Source organism: Parasteatoda tepidariorum, chromosome 7 (genome assembly GCF_982258835.1).
Source record: "Parasteatoda tepidariorum strain Cologne lab strain chromosome 7, Ptep-v5.0, whole genome shotgun sequence".
Taxonomy (NCBI): domain Eukaryota; kingdom Metazoa; phylum Arthropoda; class Arachnida; order Araneae; family Theridiidae; genus Parasteatoda; species Parasteatoda tepidariorum.
In genome coordinates, this window is record NC_141761.1 from 13179309 (window position 1) to 13199856 (window position 20548).

General features: G+C 27.9%; 1 protein-coding gene across 13 annotated transcripts in view; it reads left to right on the plus strand.

Annotated features, from left to right (window-relative positions):
• Nucleotides 1-20548, plus strand: part of LOC147806859 (calcium-dependent secretion activator 1-like) — a 65021-nt gene that overhangs the window by 20139 nt on the left and 24334 nt on the right. For 8 of the 13 annotated variants that reach the window (XM_087167344.1, XM_087167346.1, XM_087167341.1 and 5 more), the window contains 4 exons: nucleotides 4255-4453; nucleotides 10246-10354; nucleotides 11029-11091; nucleotides 18309-18423. In XM_087167344.1, coding sequence (XP_087023470.1) covers nucleotides 10320-10354; nucleotides 11029-11091; nucleotides 18309-18423 — 213 coding nt within the window. In that variant the 5' untranslated portion in view covers nucleotides 4255-4453; nucleotides 10246-10319. Of the gene's footprint in view, nucleotides 1-4254; nucleotides 4454-10112; nucleotides 10169-10245; nucleotides 10355-10842; nucleotides 11092-18308; nucleotides 18424-20548 lie in introns of all 13 variants that reach the window. The other 5 variants (XM_087167342.1, XM_087167351.1, XM_087167350.1 and 2 more) reach the window with 5 other exon arrangements.

The following is a 20548-nucleotide window of genomic DNA, read 5'->3' on the forward strand; positions in this document are numbered from 1 at the left end:
GTGATGATGAGTATGAAAACATTTGGTAAAAACAAAAAACCCTTTCTTATGTCCAAGTGTGTAGTATAAATCTATGCCTTATATTTCCATGAAACTATTTATTTTTAGAGAATAATTAAAAGTCAACCACTGATAAACAGAAATTATTGTATTTCTCTTGAAGGTGACGTTGATGAGAACAAGTAAATGAGACATAAATACAATAAGCAGAATTTTATTTAACAACTGCAACTACTTGGAATCTCCCTCTATATTAACCACAAGTAAAGAAAGTATAGTTGTGAAAGAAGTTTTTTTTATAAAAAGAAATCCAAAAATCCTATCTAAAAGTATATGAAAAATATCCATTTAGATTTTTTATATACATATAATTTTTTATGTAGTAGATAAGCACATTTTGGCAATCTCTGGTAATAAATCCAAAACTTTCTCAATAAATTGTTTAAAAATTATTCTTACATTAAAAATATTTTCTTGCATACAAATTACTTATCTTTTGAAATTGTAATCTTGTTCCCAAACTGCTGAGCTGTAATGTATCTTAATTTTAAGTGAACTGATTGTTCATATTTTAGTGTTTAATCTACAAAGTGCTTGCAAAATTCAATTTTTAAGCTCTATTAATTTACTATTTGTATATGAGCCCTGCTAATGTGTCTGGAATATATTTATGCTTTGAAATTAAATCGAGTGTATACCTGATAGCTGTTACTTTCATAAATTTAATATAGTCATATTTGCTTTTTGTAGTAATGATCTTGATGACTTTTTTCTTTTAATCACAATCTTGTTATTTCAAAGGTTCAATATATCACAGATTTTAGATCATAACTGTTATTATAGTTTATTTCAACTGTATGATGCAATTAATTTTTATGATACATCATACATTCATAACTGCAGTTGTATAAATGTATAAGAAGGGTGCAAAAAAGTAATACAAAATAAATTTGTAGCAACTTTTTGCAACAAACTTTTTTTAGCTAACTTTTTTCAAGCCTTTTGTGTAGTGCTAATTATGCTCTTCTGTTATACAAATCAACTGTTCTTTGAATGATATTTCAGTCCTCACATACTTGGTGGATCAACTATGTGATTGTTTTCCTTTCTATTTTTTACATATAATGGACCAATTACCATGTATTCTCCATAATGCTATCTTACCTCTTAGTATGAACTAATTTTTGTCTCTCCAGTAATTTTTTTACTGATACTGAATGATTTTAAAATGAAGAAAATAATAATAAGGTTTTTTTATTCCTTCTAATTAAAAGAAATCTTAATTTAGAAAAATATGTAAAATACTTCTAATACACTTTTCTACAATAAAAACATAAATGAGCCATGCAAGCACATTGATTCCTATTGCCATTCTTTCCTTTGGCTTTGAAAGAATTAACAGGTTACTTCAAACTATTTAGTCAATTGCAGTGTGTGTTGTATCCTTTTCCTAAGTTACAAACTCACAAATAGATTTTCTATCTACAGAAGAAAAACTCAAAAGTATATTTTAAGTGTTTTATTTTGCTAATTTTGTGTTCTGATTATTTTTATTTTGTGAATTTTTAATTATTTTAAAATTTGTTTGCTGGTTTAAAAAAAACATTTAACACTATTAAAATGGTGTAATTATTAGTTGTTGTATATTATTGAATCGAGATTATATATTATTCATTTCTAAGAATATGTACAAATAAACATTCATTATGTAACAAATGAAAGTGCTGTCAGAAACTTAAAGACTCATATCAATAACAGGGTGCGTAGCGTTTGTAAAAAGTACTTAAAGGTGCTTTTTTGGGGATTTCGTTTTTAAAAGCTTTTAAGGGTGCTTTTTTCAGCTGGCGTTTTTAAAAAGTGCTTTTTTTCCGAATTTTTTTTTTCCCTCTTCAGTGATATCTGGTGAATCCCATGCATTTCACAAAAAATGGGGAGTTGCCTACGTAATCATTCACGTGGACTTCATGTCATACCCACGTTATGACTTGCACATGCGCGCACACTTGAAACCGAAACCCGAGTGCTCCAATTCGGATAGAGAATATCCGATCCTTATGAAATGTTTTTCTTTTTAATTTATTTTAATTTTGTTCTTGTTTATTTTATTTTACTTCTAACACTTTTTTTGACGTAGGGGGTAAGGGTACTTTTGTTCTGAGTTCAGGGTCAAGTTGAATTCACTCGGTGATGTGGGAAAGTACTGATTGTTTCGATTTACTTTTTGTTTTTTTTTTAACGCTAAAACTGTTTATAAAAAGTTTTTGTTTTTCAATAATATCATTGATTGAATATGAATTTTTTGAGTGCTTAAAAATTTTTGTAAAGTGCTTGAAAAGTTTTTAAAAAGTGCTTATTTTTGATTCAAAGATTTGGCTACGCACCCTGAATAAGAATATCTATGCCTTATCAATTCAAAGAAATAAGAAATATTAGTTACTTGTACTTTTTCCTAACTTTGTCATTTGAGTAGTTGAATGATTGTTCTGGTAACTGAATCTTCTTTTTAAATTATTTTAAATACAAAAGGAAAATTTAAGACTCCTGCTTTTTATATATATTTTTTTCTAATGTATATCATTGAGCAATATTTTAAAAAGGTATTAAATTTGTCAAAATATATATTCCAACATTTTATTAATTTTTCTAGGCCAAATTCCTTTAAATGTTTTATTTTTTTAAATTCAATCAAATTAGATTATAGATTTGTGCAAATAATTTTTTTACAACTCATTCAAGTTCTTTGCTAGATTTAATTGTTATTCAACAATACTATTCACTAAGCTGGCAATATTTAATTATATATTTTTTAATTAAAATTACTGTTGTTTAAATATATTTTACATAGATTGTACAATGTTGTTTTTAGTTCATTTTTTTAAAGAAATTCTATAATATTGTATTTGAAAGAAAAATCGTGTAATTCTTTGCTTAGGTGATGATAGTTCAATATTATGATTTTTACATTACATTTAGCTTTTTGCATCTAGTTTAAAAACTTGTTTAAGCAACTTCAACCAGCCATTACTGGCAATACAGTTTATTTTATTTACGCTTTGAAATTTACAATATGAGTTAAATATTATAAAATAGTAACCTGAAGAAATACAATAATTTATATACATATTGAAATCAAAAGTTTTTATTTTAATTAATGTTACGAAATTTATCCTTAAAATATAAACTAAATAATGTGCCTTCACACCATAGTTACCTCTCAAACTAATTCCGAAACAATGATTTACATGATATATAAAACTATAATATGCTGGTATGATGAGCTAGCTAGGTGAGGCATTATTTCAGACCTTGCCAGAAGTTCGAGAATGGCTTACTTAAATGTATTTTTAGGAAAATGGGACAAGAAGATAAAAATGCCTTAAATTTGAGCTTTTTTTTTCTTGAATTCTTAAAACTAGGGATTGTAAATAACCACTGTTCTCCCAAAACAATACCATTACTATCTAAGTTTTGTTCTTTTAGACTTAAGTGGAGGAGTCTATGATACCCTTATGAAAGATCAAGGCTGGCTGTCGAAAATGTATTTAATGAAATGTTAGCCAATATTTTAAAATCTATGTATTGATTTTTGAGATGTCAGGCATAGAAAATTAAAAATCTGTACGTCAATAGAGCTGAAAGTGAGGTATGTACACTGGTGGAAAAAATTAAGACAACATCAGAACTGGACACAGCTTCAATGGGCTAATGTTCTCTTCACCGATGAGTCCAGATTCAGTCTACAACCTGATTCTGGACGGTTATTGATATGGAGGGAACCTGGAACCCGATACCATCCCAGCAACATTATCGAAAGGGACCATTATGCTGGTGGAGGACTCATGGTTTGGGCAGGGATCATGCAAGATACCCGCACTTTCTTTTGTTTTTTATTGTGGACACCCTTTTTTTCTTATTTAGATAAAAGATACAAAAATTATTAAAGAGCATTATGCCAGAAAACTGAGATAAAAGCACTTATATTGATAGTTATGATGTGATAAATATGTGTTCAGTTATATATTTAGATTATTTTATGGGTGAATAAACCCTTGATGCTTATTACAGTTTAGAAAATTTAAAATTTTGACTTACTGACCTCTTGGTAGACACTAACTAAATGTATCATTAAGAATTAATCTTCTCTATTCTGGGATTAAAGAAAAATTATATGATTATAGTCATTACATGTGTATAATCACTGTTAACTTTCCACTGCAATAATGTTTCTCATTCAAACTTTTTATTCTTTCACAGGAATGGACAGCAGGTGAATGTATACCAGAATTTTTCCGATCTTTTGATTTTTAATTCTATTCACTCAGACTTAAATGATCTTGGCATTCCATGGTGTGATAGTCCAGAAGATTTTGTGGCAAAGCATAGAAATGCTTTAGAAAGTTCTCATGTATCTGAGCCGCTTCATCACTGGATGGATTTAACTTTTGGTTGTATAGTATGTATTCTTAATATTTCTCTTTTAAACAAATGGATTTATGTTTTTGGTGTGTTGAAAATTGTATTAATTTTCTGTACTGTGATTTTTAAGTAGCTTTTAGACTTACCATTATTTATATACATCAGTTTTTCAGGTAAAAATTTAAATAAATAATGTGAGAGTACTAATATTAACCACAAATCATTTTTTTTTTAAATTTGTTTGTTACTCATTTTTTCAAAAAAAAATTTAATAAATAAATAAAATAGGAAAAAAAATATTAAACTTCATAAAAGTAGATGTAAAATTTTTACTGATATTATAGCCCTTTTGTAACCAATGAAAAAAAATTAAAAAAATTTTATTAATTTTTTCTATTAAATTTTTAAAAACATTCTGGGAAAAGTTTTTCAACCATGACTTCAAAAAATTTTCTATTGTTGGGTTATTAATTTTTAAAGGGTAACCTAAATATCCTTGCATATTGTGCAGAAAATCTGGTTCTGTAAGCACTAATAACTCAAACAGTGAAAATGATACAATCTTAGTTAAGACTTGGAACTGAATTGTCTAAGTTTTTCATGTGATCAACATTTAGTGAACATATTATGTTACTTATTACTTTTTACATTTTATAAACATATTACGTTACTTTAAAAAAAAAATCCATTTTTAATATCATTTTTAAGTTTATTTTTACTATGAATTTTAACCTTTTATTTTGAACTGCATACATCATAATCCTATGAGACAGGAGACTTAAGCTTTTTTGAAAATGTTTATTTTTTAAGGTCATTTTTCATTGGTCAGGTAGAAAAGAAGTTTTACATAATGTTGCTTAAATGTATCATACTGGTTATTTCTTATTAATTTGCTCTATGATGCGAATAATGAAGGATGTTGCCCTTAAAAATAATAGTATTGAAATTTTATTTCTAAAAGTATTGAGACCTTAATTCCTAAAAGTTGTATATTTGTAAGGAAATGAAAGAAGGCGACAAATATTTCCTTTTAAGGTAAGCAATGAAATTAAAAGGAATAATGTATACATCTACTAAATATTTCATGACAATATTATTCTAGAAAACATAGAAGAGAAGAACTAAATTCTTTAAAATAGATTGAGTTTGTGCAGTAATATTGTAAAATTATATAGTACCTAATATAGTAATATTATAAAAATGGCCAAGCTGTTGTTATTCTTAATATGCAGAAATCGTAAAAATAAGGGAGGGAGTGTAGTAAGCTAAGGAAGTAATCAACATGTATAACTTCATTCTTGAAAATTGCATGTATTTTTTTATTTGTGAACCTATCTTTATTTTTTTTTTTAATTTTAAAATAAATTTTTCGTATCATTATTTAAGTAATTTTTTCCATTCCAACGACATTGCAAACACATTAACTGAAAAATAAATTAGTCAAAATTAGTTTCCTTTTATTTTTAGTACTAAAGCGTTCAAAACAAATCTTTGTGAGAAAAAAAAATTCAAATAATTTTTGGTTAAAGCAAAATATGGATTGAGCTAATTTTCGTTTAAATTTAGGTCTATATAGTTTTAAGGTAAAATCTAATAGTGAGCTATAAATGGCTGAATTAATTTATCACTCAATCTGACTGCCTTGAATTCTGAGTTTCATAAACAGTCAATTAGCACTGCTTTATGCATATTTAGAAGTCCAGCATAGACACAATGTTCCAGATAATTGGTTTTTAACTATAGCAGTAAATATTAAAAACAAAGTAATCTTATTTTGGTTTTATTAACATTTTAAAATAGGTAGGTAATTTCTTTCCTTGGAGCAATGAACTTAATATGGTTAAAAAATCAAATATGCTTTAAATATTTTTGTTTTGTTCCATAGGTAATCTAATTTGTTTTTTTCAAGAGATTTTTCAGATCTCATGACGAGTTATCTTAAAAATATGAACTCTCCCAAATAATGTCAAACACTTCAATGAAAATGAAAAATAATCTTTTTGAGTGTTAAAAATAGATAATAAAATTACGATTAAGAATAAGAATAATCAGGTAATTTTCCTTACAAATATTATTATTTTTCTGTTCTTACAGTTTCAAACTGATATTGTTTTAGTAATGTTGTAATACTAAAAAATTATAGTTAGGCAAAGAAAAAAAAAACTTAAGATAAAATTTTAAGTTCAGAAGGTGAAAGTTGATACACATTGTTTAATAAATTGATTTAAAGATTTTATGTTATGAAAAAGCAATTTAAAGTTTAGGTGAGATTTTCGGGTGTGATTTTAAAATTCATTTAAGTTATAGAACTGCCAAAGTCTGAAATTGCTGGGGCTTTATTTAAAAAGTATAATTTTTTTATAAAAAAAGTACTTAACAGAACATTTTCTTGATTGTAGCAGAAAAGAGAATATACTCTTTTCGTTAAAATAATAACATTTTAAGGATCGGCATCTGAAAGCTATAAATATGACCGTGTTATTTATTTATTTATTTTTTTGTATCTTACTAATTATTTAGGAAAACTAAGTGTGAAATAAAATAAAATTTGCCTAACAAAATGCTTATTTTTCATACCTGACATGTATTATGATATTTTGTAACTAAGATTAAACATAAGAAGAAAAGGATTTCCAGATGTGAAAAAAAATATAATTTGGAATTAAGTCTAGTCAGAGCTTATTCTAGGCAGGGTTAACAGGGCGCAGCACCCTGTTGCCCTTTTAGTCAAAAGAATCCACCCTGTTGCCCCCTGAAGTAAGTTAGTGCCCTGATGTAATAGATTCTATACCCTTTTTGCCTTTCTTTCCTCAACCTTTCTTCTTTTTTTCCCCAAACTCTACAATGGATTTCTTAAGCTTTTGTTATTTTCAACTCTTTTTATTTAGTTTGTCAGTGCTGTCAATACATAGATTTATATGGGAAAGGAAAAATAGCCATCACGCCCCCCTATTGCACTTGTCTTTGAGTTGCCTTGAGTCCCTGTTGCAGTTACTTCCACTATCTTCCAGAGCAGAACAGTTCAATAGAGGCCTCTCAGTTGTCCAGCAGGAATTCATTAGTGGGGAGAGGGATAATAAAATGCCTTTCTCTAAATCTTGGTTTACTCTTTTCCCTAAAAGAACATAAATCTTTTTTTCTCAAGCAATGTTCTATTGTAGGATTTGGAGAGTGGTCAGCAGGTGTGGAAGGGCATCCTTTTGGTATACCAGAACTATCTTTTGGAAAACTCACAGTTTTAGCAATCAATCAAAATTCTTATGACTATACTTAAACTACCATAAATTCAGGAACACCACTTACAATTCAACTCCAAACAACAAAATATCGCTATAAAATATGTTCATTTGAGCAGATTTTAGGTTCAGGCTTATCTAAAAAATGGTGGAAATGAAATAGATCATTTTTTTTAATTGGTTTAATGTAATTATTTTAAGAAAAACTTTTTATTTTATTTTAACAATATGCTTACTATAATCAAAAGCATAAATGGTAGTAAAATGCTTTATTGAATTTTGTATGTTATTTTTCAATTAATCTTAAATTTTTTTAAAAAAATTTGCATGGTATTGAAAACTGCTTTTATGAAAATATTTTTAATAATTTAAATTCTTATTTCTGTTACTGGCATAAATAGGTTTAAATTTAATATAATCAAAAAAATATAAAATGTTCTATTTTATTTTTTTTAAATTTGAACTTTACTAAATATTACTATAAAATATGTTCATTCAAGCAGATGTTAGGTTTAGACTTATCTAAACAATGCTGGAAATAAAAATAGACCATCATTAAGGCCATGTTTTGATAGTTTCTTAAATTGGTTTAATATAATATTGAAGGAGAACTGAGTAAGATGCTTCATAGAGTTTTGTATGCTATTTTTTAATTAATCTTTAGAATTTTTTTTTTTTGATTTATATGGTATTAAAAACATAAGTTTTAAATTATTTTTAATGTATAATATTTTCAATGTACATTATTTAATTTAATGTTGCATTTTTAATTATATTGTTATACTATTTAAAGCGCCTATAATAAAATTAATAACTGAAAAGTTAATTATTTATTAAATCATAACTACAGACACTTAAAAACATACATTTATTATTTTATTAATATATTAATAAAATAATATATATATTATTATTATTTATTAGCATTTTAAATAAATTATTATGCTTAATTAGCTCATTAACTTGATTTATTTGTTAATTTATTAATAAAAATTAGTAATTAATATGTTTGCTTTGCTACTTTTTGTAAAGTAAAAAGTTTTTTTTTTTCTTCTGACAATGTTTTAATGACAATAGTCTGACAATGTTTAAAGAATTGACAATGTTTTTTAATAGAACTTGTAAAGTCATAGAAAGAAATTATTGCCTTTTTAGAATAATAATGCCCTTTTTTAAACTTTTGCACCCTGCCCTTTTTTCTTTTTTGCCTAGAATGAGCTCTGAGTCTAGTAATTCTTGTATTTGACATTTTTTGTAAATTTTATATCTATTTTTAATTCTTTTTTAGTATGGATTAGAAATGTTGTGTAAAGCAAGGGCTTAAAAATATTTAGCATCTTTATAATTAATTATTTGTTTGTATTTAAATCTTATTTTGAAGGAAAAAAAACTTATTTCTTATACTTCTTGCAAAATTTTCAAAAAAGTTTTTTTCTTTTTTAACAGAAAAATATTTAATTCTTGGTAGTACCATTAGTTTTAAAATTTCCCTTTCTGTTGTTTATTTAGAAAATTACTAAACTTTAAAAGTTAAATCAACACTTCCTTTGCAAAGTATTTTAATGAAATCTATAAAGTATGTGAATTTTGTTGCTAAGGCTCTTTTGAGTAGTTTTAATCATCTAGGTTTATTAGGTATTTTCAAAAATTTTGTAGTTTTATATATTTAAACTAGTACTTCCTTTTGTAAAAAAGTTTTTAGAGCATGTTTTTAAATGTATTAAAAATCATTATAAAATAAGTATTAAAAAAATATGAAGGATGAAGTTCTCTTAAACATATTCATTAAACAACTTTTTAAAGAGTGAACACAAAATTATAGAGCAGTCATCTTTAATAAATTTTATTTTAAATTTTAACTTCATGCAAAAAACTTCAGTTTTGTAATTTTGTTTACCTATGATGTATAAAAAATGGTAGACTTTTGACATCTAAACTCTAAAATAACATTGATTTATGAATTAATATTGGGACAGAAGATTTCTTTATAATATAGGATACTACTGAGAGTTCAAATTGTATTTTTCTTATCACGTAACGCTTATTTCTTTCTCTTATTTATTTTTAAAATTTTGAAATGGAAAAACTAGGAAAATAATTTTTTTTTCTTTTCAAAATGATCTAAAATTATTCACGTACACTATATTTGAAAAATGATTTCAAAATTTGAACAAAAGAAGCTTAAAGGTACAATTTTATGTCTGGTGAAATTCAATTTTATTTAGGGAGTTAAAAAGAAGGATGTTAATTAAAATTTTGATGCAATTAAAAAAAGAAAAGGGTTTTGTTTTTTAAGGAATATTAAAATTTTGTATATGTTTTAAAGTTATTCATGTATAAAAACCAAACAAAGATATTGTAAAACAATATATTTGTAGTTATTGTAGTAAAGCACTTTTTAAAAACTATTCAGAGCTATTTTTTTTAAATTAATCAAGCAAGCCTCCTTAATATATGCAGGTCCAAGGCTCCTAAAAGTGGCCCTTTTGTCAAGCTAAAAAAGTATAATCATGAATGTTAGTGCTTTATCTTAAATTAACATTCAATATATGGACAATAAAAAATAAAAAATTTAATTGTTTTTGGCTTTCAGGTTCATCTGCTGTCAAAGCAAAATATGTCTCCTTACCATTAGTTGATCAGCATACAACAGTTCAAAGTTATGGAATGGTTCAGTTGTTTACACATCCTCATCCCCAAAGGTTGATCAAATCTTTATTTTTGAGAACTCCTTGAATTTTAAAAGAATTCAATTTGTTTAGTTTTATGATTTTATAATAATTAGATTTCAGCAAAAGAAACATCGGTTCAATAAGATATAAAATTTAAAAATATTTATTAAGTGTTAAGTTTCTGAACTGTCATTATGAAAAACTCGGGCTCGATCCCCTGTGACGTCTTAAACGCCACCCAGCTTCAGATTGATGGGTACCAGCTTGTCTGGGAAGTAAAGGTGGCCTGTGTGCAGTGCTGACCACATTTCCGCAATCATGTCGTTGGTCACAAAAATTAGAAATTAAAACATGTTTATTACATTTAAAAGTACTATCAATTGATGAAAAAGAATTGTAAAGACTTCTAATTACATGTTTTCTAATTAGAAAAAGCTAGTTAATTTTCAAATTAGAAAAATAACATGTTTTCTGATATTTCTTTACTTCTAGAATGTTACAATATTAATTTTTTTCAGGCACTGCTATCTTAGAACCACTGCATATTGTTATCTGCAGTGTTATTTGCCTTAATTAAATCCGTGAAATGAAAATAATTTAAAATTTTCTGGTGGAAGCTTAACAAAAATACTTTCTGAATGGTAGTATGAACGTTAGTTTTAAAATGTCGACATCTGATTGTATACCAAAATAAAATGTTACAGGTGTCTGACACAAAAGAGAGTGGTGATGAGGAAGGACAAGTCCAGCTTTTTTAAAACATTTAGGTAATATAAATAAATATTTTAATTTAAAATAATACATTTTTAAATTGTTATTCTTTAATTACTATTTGATTAACTTGTATTATAATTATATTGATTGAAATTATGTAAAATGTTGATTAAGACAATTTCAAAGAATAATTTTATAAAAAGCATTTTTGTCTTGAGAGTAAATATGTTGAATTGCTCTGAGCATGTTGAATTTTTATCGATTTCAATAATAAAGAAAATAAGAATATTGTTTTTAAAAGTATTTTTTGCTATTTTTGTTTTTAAAAGTATTTTTTGTATTAGTTTTCTTGAAATTATTTATCAAATACAGTGTGCTTATTTGTGTTCAAAACTAATGCAAAAAATAAACAAAGCATCCTGAATTACTTTAGATGTAATGGTTGAATTTTTACATACTAAAACTTAATCCTTTCCCAATGGGAGAAGTTCAAATCTACTGGTATTTGAAATCCTATAGAGATGCAATGCTATCCTGTGCCTAAAATTACAGTTTTTAAAACATTCCAAAACACTGTCACAAATATGGGATGGCCGGAGCTGCCACCGTCATGTTCGCTGCCACCGAGGCGCTAGCGCGTAAGAGCGGCACTTCCTGGTATGCCGACGGCGCGCTAGCGCGTCGATCGACTATGATAAGTTATATGCTCTGTGTTTAGTGTGGCTTTGAGAGTTTAACGGAGAGGTTGTTTTGGCATGCTAGTGAAGCATTATTTTTTGTGGTTGGTTTTCAAAATTTTTGTTTGAATTTTTTTATGTGCGTGACTGCCATTATCTGCATATTGTGCTTATTATTTGTAAATATTTTCAATTCTGTTTCATGCATGGTACTACATATACTTGAATGGTATTCCGTTTTATTCTTTTTGAACTGCTATTTTATGCAATATGCCATTAATTTCTGAGAATATTGGTCAGACGCGCTGGAGCGTCAGTGGCACTGGCGAAGACAGGTTGTATCTGTGTGCCACTGGCGCTCCAGAGCGTCGGGAAAAAAAACGCTCTCTAAACAGCAAAATAATATGTTTCTTTGTTTTTCTGGTTTTCCTAGTAAAATATAAGGAACATTTAAACAATTAAAACCCTGTTTTGTAATCCGGCTTCTGAGAATGGAAATATCATTTTTAGTGGCAGCGAATGTGTTAACGAGAAAGTGCATGGCAGTGTGTCGGCCTTAAAATGAGAGCATTTCATTCCTGCTTGTGTATATGTGTATATTATGTTAAAACAAAACGAAAATAGTATAAGCGAAACAAAATATTAACGAAAATAAAATATTAGTAAAACAAAAACTTCTCAGAATTGAAGATTGAAAAAAATCATAAGTTGAGGAAGATGATCGAAATCAGACAGAAATATGAGCAATGAAAAAAAAAAATAAATAAAAAGCTCTCTCCCAAGCATTTAAAACAAGTTTCTATTTTTAGAAAATTCCTCCCCTATTTTCTCTTCTCAAATCAGGTTTCTTTTTTTAACTGAATCCGCCTAGGACGCTCTTTCTTTTATCCCTGTCTATAATTCTCACACACTTTGCTTTTTTCCCTCTTCACTGACCCTCAGTTGAAAGTTGGAAATTCTTTTTGAACATTCTAATTGTAAGATTATTGAAGGTCATTCCAAGCTCATCAGCACCTTTTGTTCAACAAACATTCACATGTTTTTAACAACCAGCTGAAGAAAAAAGGGGAGTGGAGAGAGGCATCCATGACAAGTGGAAGAGACATATTTCCTGGAAAAAACAGGGGGGGGGGGTTGTTTTACAGTTGAGGTTATAACTGGCCCCACCCTGATTTTCTCCATTCATTCCTTTCTGATTTATGCTTCTCCACTCCGTGGCCTATTTCCTACACTCAACAGCTGTTCATATGGCAGAAGGGAAAGAGAGACTTTGTTCTCTTGTGGATAGTGGTCTCCAGTGATTCCAAGGAAAGATTGGGGAGTGTGGGGAGGGAAAAATTCCAGGTGCACTGACCATTCCTAGGAGTAACATTAGGCATGAAAAAATAAATTAAAAGCACAGTAACAGGTGGAAAAAATGATGATGAAATTTCCAGTGGGGTTTCTAAAAAGCAACTTTTTTTAAAGGAAAGAAAGTAATACTATATAGGCCGCCCCGTTAGATACGCATTCCTACTAAATTTTCATGCTTTATATCATAAACGCTGCGGCCTGTGTCCGTGAAATTACGGTATATTGAGTGGCACTTAAAACTTTCAAGGCAGTTCTGTTTGAGTTCATACTTACCATCTCCTTCTGTTTAGTCTTATTAATTTTATCATATCTTTTTCATATAACTTGTATATTTCCTAGATGTATCTTTCTCTTCAGACACCATTGTCTCCATCAAAAATAGTTCTGTGGACTCTTCTTTCAAATATCAAGAGAGCATTTTCAGCTTTTCTAATGAGTAGACAGCAGATTATATGCACTAAAAAACGGACAAAATATGCATGCAAATATGCACTAAAAAACTTGAATATATGCTCTTAAAACTAGAAATATGCATTTAAAATAGAAATTAAAAGTTCAACTTATTTAAATACTACTACTTACTTTTTCCAACAAACACAGCTAAAACATTTTTTTGTTAAAAGGAAGAAAATCAAAATATTTCTTACTTGAATCTACACATTTCTGAGGAAAAAGCCTAAAACTGAAGTATGATAAATGAGAGAAGAAAAATCATCGCATTTTCCGGAAAGATTTTATTAAACTGAATAATTTTTGTTGCAATACACAACTAAGTGTTTTTCCAAATTTTCAAGGGTGAATTGATGTCGTCGGTCATCAAAGATCATTTTGAAAGCAGAAAATGACCTCTCCACGTCAACCGATGTTATTGGACAAAACTTGTACAATTTCATACTCATTGGTTTTACTTTCTCTGGAAGTTCAGTTCCGTTTCCATTAAGAAAATCTTTTATCTTCTTCACTGCTGCAAAACCCGAATTTTTGTTTTGAACGAAACACCATTTTTCTTTTACTTTCTTCCCAGCTGAGTCTGGAAGAGCATTGATGCACTGTTGAATTTTTTCAATTTCGGATATGGCCTCAGCCAGGGGAAGACCTGGTGTTTCGAGCTTTGTTATTGCTCCACTTAAGAAAGAAAAGTGAGTGTCAATTATGGCCAAGTCCTTCTGCAAAGAGATATCCTGTAGTAATTCTTTTGTGACATAAGCTGAAGAAGCACAGGAACTGTCAATTGCATCTACAACTGACTTTATTACATCAAAATTATTAGCGTAAAAACGTGCACCTTCAATCCTTGTACCCCACCTAGTTATCACAGGCTGTGGAGGTAAGGGCAAATCAGGATACATTTCTTTATACAATTTTATGCGCACAGGTGCCTTGAGAAAAACTTTCTTGATACTAGAAATTAAATCATTCACAGAGGATAATACTTCTCGAACAGTCTCAGTCAGTCTGTGAACAGCATGAGCCAAACATGTAATATGAAGCATTCTGGGATAAAAAAGTTTCCTGTGCTGCTGCAGATTTGACCATATATGAAGCAGCATCACTGACAAAAATCAAAACATCTTCAGAACCATCTCTATCAGGCCATAATAATCTGATAGAATCATTGACAAACCTTACTATGGTTGAATGGTTGACTTTTTCAAGGGCTTTGCTTGCTAGAAGATGTGGTCGAGTAGGAATATTATCCATTTTTCCACAAATAAAATGAGCAATATAGCGACCGCACTTATCTGTCGTCTCATGGACTTCAATCCATATAGAGCCATCTCCAATATCTCGTCGAATATCATCCAGTACTTCGTTATATATCGGTTGAAGGTAGTTCTTTCTTAAAGTCGATTCATCGGGAATGATCTGATTGGTACAATATTTTTTTAAAAACTGTCTTAGGTTTGGATTATTTAACTTTTTTAAAGGAATATTGCTGCTTACTAAGGCTTTGCATAAATCACTAGAAAAATCACTTTCCTTTTTTAGCTGCTTGAACAGGAATAGTTAATAAACTTTGAACAAATCCTTTTGTATTCTGCTTTTTCTTCGCGGAGTGAGCATTAGTCTTTATATGTTGATCGATTTGGTACTTTTTTCACAGGAAATGTGTTTTTGACAAATCACACAAAATACTATTTCCCCATCGGATGTAAAGTCCTTCCCATAGTCCGAAATCCATGTCTTCATTAAATTTGATTTAGTCGACTTAATTTTTGGCATATTATAAAATTCAAGTCAAAAATCACTTTCGAAGCTTCACTAACTACGTATTCAACTGATGGATGTCGAAACTATCTATCTATTGGATGGACTATCGAAATATGTTAGAATAGAAGCTCTCTCCGAAAATGTATTCACTCCACCTTTTAACTAAGCAGTCACAGGAAAGGGAGGTCATTTTCTACCTACCACAGAAGCCTTATTTTTTCCACACAGATTGACAATTATTTATTCCAGGAAAAGACATCCCTTCATAGAATATCTGACCATCCCTTTCTGAGGTTTCTATGACGAATGTCTGTTTGGGTGGGCCCTTTGTACCCCCCTTCCCAACACACACCTCATTTCTACATCTTTTTCGCGTGATTGCAATCACCTCCAGCAACATCAATCCAGCTGACCCTTTCAGAAGATAAAGAACGACAAAACAAAATTCAAAGCGTTCCTCATGCTAACATAAAAAGAATAGTGATTTGATTTTAGGAGGGAAAAGCCATAAAATGCTGAAAATATGCATTTATAAGAGCAAATATACCTTTTTACGCATTTGTATGCACAAATGGCAAAAAGTGTTAAAATATGCAATTGCATATGCACGTATGCAATTGCATATTATCCGCTGTCTACTTATGATGGTCCATATTTTCGAAGCATATGTTAAAACTGGTTTTATAAGTGTTATGTAAAGTGGTACTTTAGTTTTATTTTGATAAAGTGGGATTTTAAGAGTCTTCTGAGTCCATAAATGCATTAAATAGCTGTTAAAATTCTCTTTTTTATTTCCATATTAACTTATATTTTGATAGATTAATTTTTGATTCTAAATCAGTGAATGGTATGCAGATTCAAATTTATGGGTTCCAATTTCAAATTACATTTTCGATTGTACATATATATTTTTGTGACAAAAATCTAGGAGTACTTTTCATTTTGGCAAAAGAATTTATTAATATATTTTGCCAAGTTGAGTGATTTTTATGGTATTTTTCAGTTCCCTTAAAAACATTGAATTCTTTTTTATAGACACTTGTTTAGTTAACATACTAAAATTTGCAAGAAATTATTATTCATCTAAAAATGTCTCTACATTTTTTTAAAATTAGGTAATTTATATAGTAATGCTAAACTCTAAATATTTTGTTTGCATTGAGAATTTTTTTGTAATAAATTTAATTATTGCTTCTTATGAAAATAAGTTTAAGTTAATCAAGTTTAATAATTTATCATCAGTTTTTTTTTAGGTTGTTTTTAAGTTTTCAATGTAAATAAAAATTACACTTTAACATAAAAAGATATATGTTCTATTACAATAAGTCAAGCATTGAAAGCAATGACTGTCTTTAAATCTTATACTGATTAGTAAGTATTTGTAATCAAATATTATTATTTCCAACGAGAAAATGAAGGAATCAAGTTTGTTATACTTTTGTGGGATTATTATCAGTATACAAAGTACATTTTATTATTATAAATGTATCAAGAATTATATTATTATAAATATCAAAAAATTGTATCTGTTACAAATTTATTATTTTACATATTTATTATTTTAGTTTAAAACTCCTTCACTGTTTCTTATATGAATTTTTAAACTGTATTTGTTGTTACTTTTAAATATTATTCAACTTTTTAAACAAACAAAAACAAAAAAAAACAGGCACACAGTATTAACCAAAAAATCTGGTTTAAACAAAAAAAATAAGTTTTTTTTTTTCAACTCTGATTAAAGGACTTCAAATAAATTGTAAATTTAAAATTTTTCTTTCTAAATTTATTTATACTGAGATGTATGGGAAATATATGAAAGATGGCTAATACATTTAACAACAAAAAGTAACAGCAGAATTGCATATAATTCAAAATTCTTTATTAAATTGGTTGTCAGCAAATCAATGATATTTATGTTGCTTTTCAAACAAAAAACTTATTGCAGTTTGTTTTAATATTAATATTTATTTTTCATAAGTTTCTTTTTTGCAGTTTTTGAGCAGTCATAACTTCTGGTTACAAAATAAAATTAAACCTTTGAATCAAAGACATGTTTTACATCAGACGTTAAACCTTCCTCGAAATTGTTGACCGACTATTTTCAATAATACTCCATTTTTATTTTTCTTCACTCCTAATAATGCTTTGTTTTCCTTTACTGAAAGCTATTTCTTTGCTAAGTTTTGACAAAAATCAATTCAACCGTTAAATATTGTATTAAAAACAAATTTATGCAATGTTTTTAAAAGCAGCCATAATTTCCAAACATAAATTACTATTTGAAGGAAGGGAACTGAATTTAAAACAGAGTTCAATAAAGAAATCATAAAATAATAATAAGTTACTTAAAAATATAAAAAATTGCTGACAGTATTGATGAAATGAATTTTTGTTTTCAATTAAGTAAACGTAAATTGATTTGACTATAATTAAACATTCCTATGCTCATCACCGTATGATCATTGATACTTTCCTAAATATTTAGTTAAATTATTATCAAAGTATTTGAAGCCAATGATATTTTTAATTTTTTTTTTATTTTTTTTATTAGTGTGGTAGTTATTTGTTTTGTTCTAAATTCTCACCCATTCTTAGAGGATTTCAGAGCTTAGAGATTTCAGAGAGATTACTGTGTACTTGGATAACAGAGATATTTTGCATCATGCTCTGTCTAGTCAACTTTTTTCATCCACTGAACTAGCTTAATTATCTACATATGGACCTGTTATCCATAATTGAGTGTTTCTTATGTACTTCTTTTTTTATTTTAAATCCAATTAAATCAAAGAATTGAACTGATAGAACTCATAGTTTAGTTGTTATAAGATTTGTATGTGAAAGAAAGAAATCCATACTTATTAGAAATTTAAAAAAGTAATAAGACTTAGATAATTCGTTTAAATATTTTGAAATGGAACCTTTTCTACCAAAAATATTTTGAATATCATAGTTCAAATCTTAATTAATATCATTCGAATTCAATAATAATTATATCTCAAAATTAATATCAATGTTATGCTTTTTTCTAGAAATGAGGAGTCCATACAAATTGAAGAAGAAACATTTGAAAAAGGATGTCACGATACAAATGTATTAGATGGAAGTCCAACTGTTGAAAATAACAAAATAGATTTGAGTGAAGAGGTATTTTAATATCTTGGCACTGTAAAGATTATTTCATTATCCTTTCGGTCAGGGGTTTCCAACTTACATGAGGCTAGGAGCCAAAATTAAAAACGCAAATGAAATGGCGGGCTGCAACTTTATCAAAATTTTATGTAGGACTCTTTTATGTTTGAAGGAACATTAAATATTACAGTCAGATTTTAACCAAGTTGTACAAAACAAAAGTATTGAATTACAAATTAAAATAAGAAGTAGATTTTTAAAAATACTTAATTGATACTAATAATATTTTTTAAAATATTAAATAAATAATAAAAATTCGGGCTACAATAACTTTAATGTGCACCTATGTATTAAACAGTTAATGTGCAACAGATATCTAATTGTTAAGATATAAAACTTTAAAAAGGTTGGTATTAAAATTTACATAGTACCACACAAAATGTTCAATGAGAAAATTGAGGTTTGTCTGCTGGAACCACCAGAGAATAGATATTTACATTTAAAATTTACAAATGTGAATGTAAATATTTTCCTCCAAAATGAGTGGTTTCAAAAAGTTAAATCGGAGAATTTATTTGAGAAAATTTATGATACACACACGCTGAATTATATTCACAAAATACAAAAAAATGAAATAAAAAAGAGCAACATACATGATTATTTTGGTATTTGAATAAATATTTTCTTGGATGCAAAACCCAAGAAATAAATTTTTTTGCATTGTTGGTATGTTAAATTTCACAAAAACGAAAAAATTAGGTTTCTATTAACAAGAAAACTATTTTAAACCCATGTAGATTTTTAAGAAAATTGTCTGCAAAAAAAATGACAACTAATATATTTTAGTTCGCGGGCCACAAAAAAAAAAAAAGCGAGCCGGATGTGGCCCTTGGGCCGCCTATTGGAAACCCCTGCTTTAGGTTATTAACCTGTTAACTGATAATATACTTTTTGTTATAACTTTAACTGTCATTATAAAACCAAAAATATTATTTAATGTTATAAATATATTCTTGAATTATATTATAAGACTTTGAAATGCCTTTTTCAGAAATAGTATCATTAAACTCTTTCATTGCGACAGACAAGATAACTTGTCTTCTGAGAATAATCGCTCTGCTCCAGTGTTGTATATGGTTATTGATTGCAACTAAATATTATAATATAATATTATTTATTAAAGTAAAATAATCAAATTTTCAAGGAATATGCATTTTATTTCAATTTTAGTGCTGCAGGGGGAACTCTAAGTGCAGAGGGTGGGATGCATCATTGCCGCAGTGCAAGTGTTTAAGTTAAAACTTAACCAACACAAAAACATTATAAATGTAACCTATAAATAATATTTCAAAAACTAAAAAAATATCAGAAATATCAGTTTTAATTATACATACTTCTTTCAGAGTGCACAGAAATAAAAAATGAACACATGTATTGCCAAGAAATATGAAAACTAAGCCATTATCTAGTTAGCTGCTATATTAATATAACATTGTGTGTTCCATTCACATATTTTTTTTCCAACCATTCTGAAGTTGGAAACTAATGTTTTGTTATGAAATTCACTTATTATTTTATTTTGAACAGAGAAAAGTAGAATCTAAATAGAAAAAAGTCAAAAATAGATATCGTAGTTTTTAAAACTAAATTTTTTACCGAAAATAGTATGTTTAAAATGTGCATTTAGTAATTACTTTGAATAGCTTAGATTAACTCTAAAAGAAATAAAATAACATTTAATGCCATCATTCTAACTTTGAACTGGAAAGATATCTTAGCAAAACTGTCCATTCTAAGTCTAGGGAAGAAATTCCATAAGTGCTTCCTGTAGTGTATTTTCACTTTCAGCTAATCATAAGTCTTTGTTTTGATGTCACTTCAGTTAGTTATGACTCTAGAACAAACAAAAGAAAATTGGAAGTGATTATAAGAATACCGGACAAGTCCATGTTTTCAGATTGTTAAAAAAGGATAACTTATTTCTTTATCTACTTCAATAGAACAGGTATCAAATAAAATGTTTCTTACCTTGTTCTTCTACCCGGGTCGGTACGTACCTAAATAAATCAAAACAGTGACCACAAACTCAATAAATATACTCCATCGAATTGGTTAACATGTGTATATTAACAGCACTAAA